General features: G+C 41.5%; 1 protein-coding gene across 2 annotated transcripts in view; it reads right to left on the reverse strand.

The window, feature by feature from the left end:
• Window positions 1–1399: 1399 nt before the first annotated feature.
• Window positions 1400–12080, reverse strand: part of IGF1 (insulin like growth factor 1) — a 109239-nt gene continuing 98558 nt past the window's right edge. For both annotated transcript variants that reach the window (XM_083182250.1, XM_083182252.1), the window contains exons 3-4: window positions 6427–6608; window positions 1400–4848 (exon numbers count right to left, since the gene is read on the reverse strand). In XM_083182250.1, coding sequence (XP_083038376.1) covers window positions 4789–4848; window positions 6427–6608 — 242 coding nt within the window. In that variant the 3' untranslated portion in view covers window positions 1400–4788. The remainder of the gene's footprint in view (window positions 4849–6426; window positions 6609–12080) is intronic.

Below are 12080 nucleotides of genomic sequence, written 5' to 3' on the forward strand. Positions count from 1 at the left end.
AAAAGCAAATCTGCTACATATCAGTGTATTTTTTATTGCTATGCACTTATTGCATGCGAGCTAATAGTGAAAATGAAAATATGTATAACTCAGTATATAGCTTAGTGAAAGACGGTTACCCCTACCTTTTTAGCTTCATTTGAAATTGACAATCAATCAATTATTGTATCAGGGTCAAGGGCAGGTTGCATGGGTGGCGGCCTGCTAGCCTGTATGGTGCCATTTCAGATACCGTCTGCATGCAAAATACAGGTGCCATGGAACTGCACCTTGGCCCGGTGCTCTGGACAGGTAATCCTGCTAGCGCAATTGGTTCAACTACTTATTACTACATTTAGTAAACCTTTGGTTTATCTGAACATATTACACATTGAGTCTCCAATATCTGAATTGCCTATAGTTAATTTTTTACAAATATTTTTTAAAAGATTGTTCATGAAATAAATTTTGTGTACACACAAAAAAATTAATTGATGGTTCATACACACTATATACACAGTGGCATCACAAAACATGTGAGGAGGCGTGCAGTCCTCACTGGCTGGTCAACCCCTGCGAGGGGGGGGGGGGGGAACATTGATCCAACTGAAATCTTAGGTGTCACTATGTCAGTCGCGTTCACAAATGTGTGGAACTTGGAATATTTTGGATATTGGATTTTCGGATATTGGAGATTCAACCTGTGATATGTATCAGCTTCAAAATATGCCAGATTTAAGTAAATGGTGTCCCATTGAAATTAGTAGCTGTGGTTTAATTACTACCCCTTAGGTGGTTTACAGCTATTGTCGTCCTATATAAAAGTAAACTTTTTTCATTTGTGTGTAAAAGCAGGAACTTTTGCATCTGTCCTAAAATTTCATATGGAACAATAATGCTGTGCTCATCTAGAAATTTGGTCGCCCCAACTCATAAGCAATTCAAAGGCACAAGTAGGTAAAAACAGAAGTGAGCACACAATAGGAAATAACAAATGCTTCTCAGGATCTCCAACATTTGTCTGTGTTCGGATTTGGTAATGACCCCAATATGACATCTAATATGCCATATGCTAATAAAAGGTCACCTGCAAGTGCAGATTTTAGGAATTCTAATTCAAGATAATATAATGGAAAATGCTATACAGGTTGAGTATCCGGTATCCGGACATCCCTTATCCGAATTATTCCAAAAACCGTGGTTTTTGGAATCATTCAAATTTTTTTTTTTTTTTTTAACCCCTAACCCTCTTTTCATACTTACCAAGTCCCCGGGCGTCCACAGCAGGCCTCCGGCATCTTCTCCAGCGGTCCCAGGAATGCATTGCGCGAGTGTGAGCGCGCCGGTGACGTCACCGGCGCGCGCGCACACTCGCGTAATGCATTCCTGGGACCGCTGGAGACCAGGAGAAGATGCCGGAGGCCTGCTGTGGACGCCCGGGGACTGCGCGGATGCCGAGGGACGCCCGGGGACCATCAGGGGACAGGTAAGTATGGCTGCAAAAAAAAAAATCCAAAAAACGGAAAATTCCCCTATCCGAAATGCTCGCGGTCCCGAGCATTTCGGATAGGGGATACTCAACCTGTATTGCACATTGTACACAGTCTTGTATGAGGTGAATCCTTTACTAATAATAGGGCCATATCTCAAAATATGTGGACACTCACTTTCACAGACACGTGTGGCCTGATAAAATCAGTGATGATGTTGGGTGGGGAGCATTGCCGTGCTCTTTATTTTCTATTTGCAGACTTTTTGATGTGGCTGGCATTGCTAATTTATACAGTATTAATCTACAGTATAACATATATTTGACTAAATTTCCTTTTTCCTCATACCATATACACTAACATCCATGTACCTCTTACATATTCTACTCTTATTCGTTCGTTACTGTAAAATACATTGTTGTGTTTTAATTGAAACATTTCACATATTCATTCATTTAGCCGTCCAAAGCATAGCCTTTTACTGTACAATTCCCAGAGCAATTTATTTCTTTAGTTCCATTTTTTTGATATTGAAGTGAAGATTAAAATGAACACTGCGTTTCTTTAAATTTAAGGAACCGCTACTTTATCCGAGTTTGGATCATGCGGTCGACAGCAATTAGGTTGGCATGCACAATGATGACACTAGACAAGCAAAAAGTTGACACATTGAAAATTTGACATGAGTTTTTAAAGTTTTTTTTTTTGTCAGTGACAATTGGAGTCCTTGTGGAAGTATAAAAAAGTTCAAAACAATCATGTTGACCTTTTGCTTGTGTCGACCTTTGTGTCAACCAATTGACTGTTGACCTAACCACTGTGGAACTATCATCCAGAAACCACTTATATATCTATATAAATGGCTAACTATTCCTCACCTGAGGCGAAGAACTGCCAGTGACCACTAGAGGTCACTTGATGGACCAAAGTGAAAGCAATAGTTGCAGGGACATTGATCTGTTTCAAACTTTCTGGATATGGAGAGATTGAGCTGTGAAGATAGATTGGAGGTAGGAGCAGATACGGACTGGGGATAGGGTGTGGGGTGAAAACTGTCCCACCTCAAAGTGAAAGAACATCAGAAGCTGCCATTTTAATTGTCTTTTAACATATATATATATATATATATATATATATATATATATATTGTTTTTATTGTAAATACTCAATTTAAATATGCCTTTTTTTTGTAGTAGACAATTATATTTGTTATACCTGTTTAAAGTCATGCTAAAAACTATTGGTATGACTTGACTTTAATTTACTGTAGAAATATTAACTTTTAATAGTTTTTAAGCATGCAAGTAAAGCAGGCAGTTCCTTTCCCATAAATTGAATGTTCCACCTCCTCAAGACACATATGGAATAAGGGTCATGATGCAATGAATTGACGTAAATTGACTCAAGGGATCAGGCCTTTCTGACATCTGCTGTACAAGTTAAGCACAACAAAACTGTTAAATGGTACAAATACTTTAGCGGGAGAAGACTGAAACAATTATTTAAATACTATGACAGAACCCTCTTGGAGAAGAATTATGTGTTCATTTGTTATGAATTAGTGATTGTAACCACTTTTTCATATCGGAAAATGATAAATAGCATTTCAATCTGGAAAAGTGAAGGGGGGTTATGACTAGAGAAGCATTTATACTGTAGAAACGGATGGGAAATATTTTCTATATATTGTGTGGTTTTGGAAGTAGCATAACCCTGTAATTAAGCTTTACATATGGTAATTCCCTTGTCTGTTGAGACTGTATGTGTTTTAGCTAACAGTTGAGTGAACATTTCATCATATCGGCACAAAGGATCATTGTTTGTTACATGTACTCAAATGGAATGACGCACATTGTCAATTTTTCATGCTCGCTGTTTGACATTTTTTAAAGTGTACCAGTCCACTTGTTCATAGTGGAAACACAATTTACTTTCCGTTGAACCAAGATCAGAACCGAGGCAATCAATTTGCACTGAGACAAGAGGCACAATTTTAGTGAATTGACTGAAAATTGGTTCATATCATAACATCTGTGCTGTCATTGTAAACACTCTTTAATTGGGGGTGGGGGGAGTTGGTTTAAAACAATCTTAGGGCCAGATGTATCGAGCTTCAAAAGTGATGAAATGGAGAGCAATAAACAACTAGCCAATCAGCTCCTACCTGCTATGCCACAGGCTAGGTTTGATAAAATTACAGGTAGGAGCCGATTGGCTGTTTTTTTTTAATCACTCTCTATTTTATCACTTTTGAAACTTGATACATCTAGCCCTTTGTCCGGGTATCTGATATTAAAAACAACTTAAAACACCCCAATCCCAGATAGTTCCGCTACTATGTAAAGTAAAAAAACTCTCGCAAAGGTTAACCTACCTAGCAATGATAAATAGTTAATATATTTTTCACATTTCTCACTTTCAAGTTCAATTCAAGTTGAAGCAATAGCTTATCAACCAGCCAAGAGACACTTACAAGTAATATAAGGCCCCGAGATTTGCTTGCAAGAGATGTGTTTGCTTTTACCAGTTAATATTTGTGACCAGATCATTACACAACACTCACTACAACATACAGTAGCACCATTGTACTATTTAACAGCTCTACATACCAAATGATATATGTGCATTAGTGATATACAAGTACTGCATGGATTGAAAACAAACAGATACCATTGGACAATTAACTAGCTTGATACCTAGACAGATCAGTGACTTTTATGAGCGTAGACAAGTGTTTAGCTGTTGCATCATAACATATTCAGCGGTGGATTAACAAAGCCATTTTTGTGAAATATATGAACCTGACCCACAATATGGTTGAATGGATTCATGAACATTGGGATAGGAGAAAAGAAGCTTTTCTGCTGCTGCCACTGAAAAGTAAAACTGTGCAAATACAGAAGGGCAGGCAAACAATGTTATCGGACGCTGGATAATAAACAGCCCATGAAGAGAAGTGCAAATATAAGAAAGGATTCTCTTAGATAAGTCTGGGTCATATGTCCAGCACTCTTAAAACATTGGTTAGGTTTAGTGCAATAGGAGCCATCGAAAAAAAGGCCATTTATTTTTGGACCTCTAGTAGACGCAGGCTATTAAACAGGTGAAAGATTACACAGTATTAGATCAGCTATGTGAGTTGACATGATTCTATTGGAATACATAATATTGGAATGTGTATTTGCATTGTTCAGAGGAAGAATGCCCATTGGTTGAGATAAGTAAAGTCTTTCCCTGTTTTATCGGATTTTGTTCCATTTCAGTAATGTATCCTGCAGATGGCACATTCATTCTTCAAGACTTTGAGTTGTAATATTTTTTACATCCTGAAGCTTCGGTTCCCTGTGTTCCCTCTACTTGCATTCTTCAAAAGTACTTCCTGTTAGAAAACGGAGATAAATATATTACTGCTCAGAAAATGCATCACTGTAGAAAACATTAACAACTATTCCAACATTCCAGTGACATTTCTGCATATGAACTTCACCAAAAGTCTCAAGGCCAAGTCTCTAATAGTGATTTGTTGCATGTCACAAAAATAGCAAATGACACCTCCTAATGTTACATATTTTATTTCTCCCTATCTTTCTAGAAGGGAAGTCTGCTCCTCTCAAAGCTGTCTCCTCCTGTATCTGCACCATTCTCCTGCTTTCCTTTTTTACTCCATATCTATGAACTTTATACTTCTTCCACATCAGTCCATATCAAATGTAAAGCCCAGCAATGGCCAAACCCCAGTCCAAACCCCACCTATTAGAGACGGCAGCTGTCAGTCTGTACATGGCCAAGCAGGCAGCGGTGAGTGACGAGTGGCACTGCCGCCGACATGATTCATATTGGTGGCGGTGCCTCTCGTCACTCATCTACAGCAGCATGTCATTGCTATTGAACATGAATAGAACGTGCTCTGTAATTTTAGTCTGTGGAGCATTCGCCACCAAGTGGCTAAACTGTATATTGCATGGCATGGATCTCTTGTGTGGGGGTGCCGGATGACTGACCAGCAGTCTAGATTATGACAGTCATTATACCGACGTCGTAATCCCGACTGCTAAAACCCAGACAGACGGGCAGCGGCTATTCTTCCTTGTGTGGGGTCCACAACCCCCATAGTGGGAGAATAGAATAGGTGGCGAGTGCCCACAGCATGGCGAGTACAGCGAGCCCACAAGGGGCTTCATTGCGCTTGCCCCACTGTCTGAGTCCCAGCAGCCGGAATTCCGAAGTTGGGCTAATGACTGTCCTGACTGTCGGTGTGCTATACCCGTCTGTCGGTGTGTTATACCACACCCTTGTGTGGTGGCCGACCATACTGAAATACCAAGATGCCATGCCATGCTGTGACTGGTAGGCTTAAATTAGGAAGACACATCTGTAGCTGCATTTGCTTGTCAGTTTGCGCACATTTAGGACCTGATTCAGCTATGGACGCATTTGGTAAAGTAGCTTCATCACTGGATGCTGCTGCTGTACAAAAATTTGCAAAAGCAGCAGGAGGCGTCCTGAATAAATAGACACCTACAGCGGGCTTGTGTGATACACTGCAGTGTGTGAATAAAGACACCTACAGCGGGCTTGTGTGATACACTGCAGTGTGTGAATAAAGACACCTACAGCGGGCTTGTGTGATACACTGCAGTGTGTGAATAAATAGACACCTACAGCGGGCTTGTGTGATACACTGCAGTGTGTGAAAAAAAAGACACCTACAGTGGGCTTGTGTGACACACTGCACTGTGCGAAGATGCCGCATCGGATTACTAGTGTGAACATCGGCCATCTGAGTAACCCTCAGATTATATGGGAATGTGGGGCTGTTCACGCTTTCTTGGCCAATGATGCTGTGTCCTTCCACGTGTTTTGATAACATGTGAGTAATGTGTCGCTTATGAATAACAGTAACATGTATACTTCTGTCACATGGCAGGTGTACATTGTAATTGCAATGCTAGATTACCTTCTGGGCTTTTGGAATATCAGTGTGACGCTGAGCACGTACAGACCGTGCTGATTTCACTGGCTTGGCAGGCATACAATACATCTCTAGCCTTCTCAGATCACAGTGCTGGAAGCAGCACTCATTCACGATTCCCTTGTGATGTGATCGCCGACTGCTGGGTCCATACCCTACTTGTTTGCCTGGAGAAGAAAACATGCTGTAAGACTTAAACACTTGACAATGTTCATTTATTGTTATTTTAAGGAAAAAAAAACATTCACTTAAATTGTATCAGGCATTACATCCATAATATAAACTATGCAAATGACAGTCCATGGAATATTTCACACACCTGTCATACTGTGTCATAGGGAAATAATATGGTACTTAGCCATCTGTGACTCGTGTGAGTATTAAAGCACTGCGAGAAGGAGGCAGGCTGTCAGATGACTACACATATGTGTGTAAGCTTCTCAAGTACAGCATGTTGCCTTTTTGGTGCAGTGTTATCTGAGTAATTTGAATTGATGTACAAGCCCCCCCCCCCCCCCCCCCAAACATCTGTGGAATATGGTTTTGCGTCATAAATAAACCCTTATGATTGTCATGGTGAGCTGAATGTTTATTGGGGTATATTTAATAAGCAGTGGCTTTTAACTGCTCTTAAAAGTCGCCTCTTTTTGGCAATAGCAGGTGTGAGATTTAAAGGGGCAACAACATTTAATGCAAAACACTCTTGGTTTTGAAATGTAATATTGTTGTTTATATCCAATAGCAAGAACCGCCAACAAGAGATAGAGTTGAACAGCACATTATAGTCAGTGGTGTTGAGAGTAAGGGGGGGGGGGGGGGGGGGGTACTTTTTACCCAAGCCTGTTGCAGGGAGCTGGGCAGTAGGGAGAGAGATGACAGACTGCCGCAGCAGCCTCACCCCCTCTCGGTGGCAAAACCCCCTCCATTTTACCGGGGCCTGTCGGCGCACCCTGACTATAGTATTGGTAGTGTCAGTAAATCTATGTCAATAGACTTTTTGAGGAACAGACCCAGTTGCCACCCCTTCCCAATCCCCTAATGCCCTAGACCTGCTTAGGCGACACTGCGTGTGAGAATGCTGCACCCATTCTGCATATGCGCAGAACTAGTCCGCTGTGCAGTAACATTTATCAAGTACATTCTGGGTAGCAGCTGATTCATTGCTATGGGGTAACTTCTCCATTCTTTCACTGCTTCATATATCTCCTCTTGTGTTGGTGGGCGGTATTTTGACTCATACAGAGATTATTATTGCTCAATGTATGTCTTACTAGTTATTTTCAGCATTTTCAGGTTTTTAAGCTTTGAGTCCTAACATAGCTGAATCATCTCAAAAAGAAGCATAATATATATTAAGTTTAGTATTTTATACTGACGACGAGACTACGGGTCTCGAAACGTAGTGCAATAAAAACCTTTTTGCTTCACTGAACCCAGTCCCTGGAGTGCCGTGTTGGGAGCTGTCGACCGTAAGGGTGTGATAGTTCCTCCTAGCTTGCTATCTACATACCTACAAAGGCACGTTGTCATATTTGTGTGGAGTGCTGGCTCTTATCCAAGTTTATATATATGTATATATATATGTGTGTATATATATATATATATATATATATATATATATATATATATATATATATATATATATATCCGTCTAGTGCAGGGGTGGCCAACCAGTCAGAGGTAAAGAGCCGAAAAATATCCGTAGTCAAGTTAAAGAGCCAACATACGTGCGCCGAAGGCACGCGCACCCAAAAAAGGGGCGTGGTCTATTTGGAAGTAGGCCAAGCCCCATTTTTGTGTCTATGCCAAGCCAGATCCACACAAAAAAAACACTGAATCAAGCCAAATCCACATAAAATACACTGAAACAAGCCTGATCTACATAAAATACACTTCGAGAAGCCTGATCCACATAAAATACACTGAGACTTGCCAGATCCACATAAAATACACTGAGACTTGCCAGATCCACATAAAAGACAGTCCACATGAAAAAAGCGATCAGCGGGATGCAGCGAGCGGTAGTTAGAGCAGCGGGGGGAGCGGGCCTGCCACCTATGGAACTGACAGCTCCTCGGTTAGGGGGATGCCACGGTGGGCAGGATGTACTCACCCTGACCCTCCGTGGTATTTTCACAGCACCATACTCCCTGATTCCTCAGGCAGAGGAAGATAGGGGAGTGCCCCAACTCAGAGGAGGAGCAGATTAAGATAATCCTAACACAGAAGTATAACCATCTTTGACCCATGACTGCAGATAAAGTGCCCAGACATCAGCTGATCTATAAGGTGGTGAAAACTAGAAGATTTTAATATACCCTCAATTGTCTCTGTTTTATGGATAATGGCATAAACATGACACTGCAATAAAATAAATAAAATGGAACAACTAATACAACTTGGATAAAGAAGCCTGATGCCCACGATACCTATGTCCACAGAATGCTCCTTCCTCTGTGCAGAGAGGAGTGGCACCAGGGTAAGAACCGGCTACTTCCTATTGAAGTCATAGTCACTCTGGGACAAACGTCCTGTTCCTTACACAGTGCAAGGGCAGCATATCTATTCAGTAGGATAGCTTTCCCCCCCCCCCGCTGCCGCTCACTACCACTTGCTCCCCCCTTCTGCTGCCGCTCACTACCACTTGCTCCCCCCTTCTGCTGCCGCTCACTACCATTTGCCCCCCCCCCCTGCCCTCCGCTGCAGCATGGACTTAAGAGGCAGAGGAATACTTACCATTCAACGACGTCCTCCAGGCCCGCGATCGCGTCCTCTCCTTCTGTCATGCGGCAGCACCTCCCACCTCTCATACGCGATATGACGTTCTGACGTCACATCGCGCAGAGCGGAGCCAGCGTAATGGGCTGCTGTGGGGAAGGCTGCCGGGAGCCTCATCAATGTATGAGATGGGAGTGGGAGCAGGAGCCGCACATTAGCAGGGGGAGAGCCGCATGCGGCTCGAGAGCCGCGGGTTGGCCACCCCTGGTCTAGTGCAATGGTTTCCAACCCTGGTCCTCAAGAACCCCCAACAGTGCACGTTTTATAGGTCTCCACACAGAATCACAGGCAAAATAATTAGCTCCACCTGTGGATCTTTTAAAATGTGTCTGAATAATGATTGCACCTGTCAGGTGACCTAGAAAACGTGCACTGTTGGGGTACTTGAGGACCAGGGTTGGGAACCACTAGTGTCTCGGAGTCTCCGGAACACTGCCACCTGCTGGCAGAGAGTAAAACTACATCTCTTTCTCACGCATGCAAAAAAACCACAGAAGGTAGCAGACTAACATTCAAAGCTTTTGCTTCTAGCGGGCTTACTAGTTTAATAATAACTAGACATTATAATATATTTTACCTTAGCTGTAGTTTTTGGTCCTGTGTGACCTATGTTGTGTTATATGTATTTTAATAGTTTTCAGATGTCAATACAATACATATCTAACACATACATTTTAAAGCCAATAGCTTTTCATTAGGACCCCTATTATTATTTTCTATTATTTATCTATATAAATGTATTTTTTTATTTGCATATTGTGTACACAGGCAGCCAGCTGGACCCATGGCCCAGCAGCCATGCCCATTGGCTCAGATGGAGGTAAAGTGACCACATATTACTGAAGTTGGGACTGATAACAGACTTGGGGAATACTGATCTTTTTCACTGAGAGGAGGGTACAAAACCTTGGGCATAGGTCTGGTAAAGACAAACAGTCACATTTATGCCCAAGATGTCATGGCCATGTCCAGGGCCATCTTAACAGCATTACAGGAACTGGGGTCCCTACCCACCCATTCACACAACAAAATATCAACAATAAGGAAAAACAATCACAACATGCCGCTCCTGTGGTCTCTTGCCATCTCTCCACTTTCTTCCCTACAGTGATTGGCTGTCAGCACTCTGATTGTTGTATAGCTCCACCTATTAACCAATCAGCATTTACTGTATGGCTGCAGGCTCGGGGCAGGAAGGGAATGATGCCTGGACATTTCTGATTGTATGTCACAATGAGATTGACCACGCAGCATACGCTACTGCCTCTCAAGAATCTCAGGAGGCAGATGCCCACAACTCAATCCGCCCCAGCTCAAAAGCCTCTAGAATTGGGAGCCCTCAGTTAGATGCCCATTGAGCACATACATTAAGATGGCCCTAGTCATGTTCACTTTAGAAACAAAACAACCATTCCCCACATCAACTACAAAGCTTGGTTGAATCGCCTCTTAGAATCTGGGCCTGAAATTACTCAGGGCAGGCTTGACACAGCATGAATCAAGACAAACCTAAATCTGTCCCAGCTCACGCTCAGACTACTACAATCTGTTGTGCGATTATACAGCCAAGTAATATTAAACAACATATGGAAGAGAACTACAATTCTGGGGGTGTTGGCGCATGTATACTGCTGGGCAAAGGGTGGTAGTGATTATTATGTACTGCCAGGATCCACCTACTCACAGAGAGCAGCAGACTGGTAACAGAAGATAAGTTACCTAATATTAGTGACATTGAATAAACATAAACCTATGACTATGGTGAAATGAATAAGCAAAACATACATTAGTGATAAATAACTACATGATATTTAATAAAGTAAACTGTATTGCATCAGTACTAATGCTATTAGTGAGTTTGGGTGGGATTACAGCACAGTACCTATTTATTCATTGCTAACTCATTATTAGGCCATCTAAAACTTGTGCTGATGGCTAAAGAGGAGAAGTCCTGGACAGAAGCTGCTCACAGGACACCTCGTCCTTTTATGCCCCTGTTTGCAATGTCTATTGTAGTGTTTTTCTGCCACTGTGCTGTGGCACACTAGTGTGCCTTGAGCTGTTCTTAAGTGTGCCCCCATATCTGAAGATGCCCAAACCAGTTTACAGCCACCACCAGTTCAACTGTTATTTACTGGTCTCTTCTCTTCATGTAAAGGGCCAATGTATTCATTTTTGTTACCTGTGGGGACCAGTGTGATTCTTTTTTATGTGGGGCCAATGTGTTTTGCCCTGTGGGGATCTCATGGCGTGCCTTGGCAATTTAAAAATCTTACTAAGTGTGCAGTGAGGTAAAAAGGTTGAAAATCACTATTGGTTTAATATCAATCTGCTATCCATTGTATATTACTTGAAGGCAGGCCAGGCACTTATTATGCCACTCCATTATGTAGTTATAGCTTTAATGCTTCTATTTTATGAACATCAGTCGACGTTAACACTAAAATGATGCTTTTAGCTATGAATAATAAATTGACACCTTTATGCTCCAGTTACCACAGCATAAACGTACATAACTATCAGCACTTTAGTGATAAACAAACTAAATATTTTATGTTACTGCAAACCTGGTATTTTTGCAGTACCATTATATTATTTGTTATTGCTTATAAATAGAGACAGGATTATATGCAACATAAAAAGCTTGAAATATGCATGCAAATATGCATGAAAAATACTTAAAATATGCATGAAAAGTGTTAAAATATGCTAAATTAAATAATAGAAAAGTACTTTTTAACGTATTTATTTAAAAATCTGCATTCAATTAGTTGCAAATAAACCTCAAAAATAGGCCCACAGCATCAGGCCTTTTCTTCCTGCCTGCTACAGCAGACTGCAGTGTCCAAAGCTCTGCTTAC

This window comes from Crinia signifera, chromosome 4 (genome assembly GCF_055691185.1).
Source record: "Crinia signifera chromosome 4, ASM5569118v1, whole genome shotgun sequence".
NCBI lineage: Eukaryota > Metazoa > Chordata > Amphibia > Anura > Myobatrachidae > Crinia > Crinia signifera.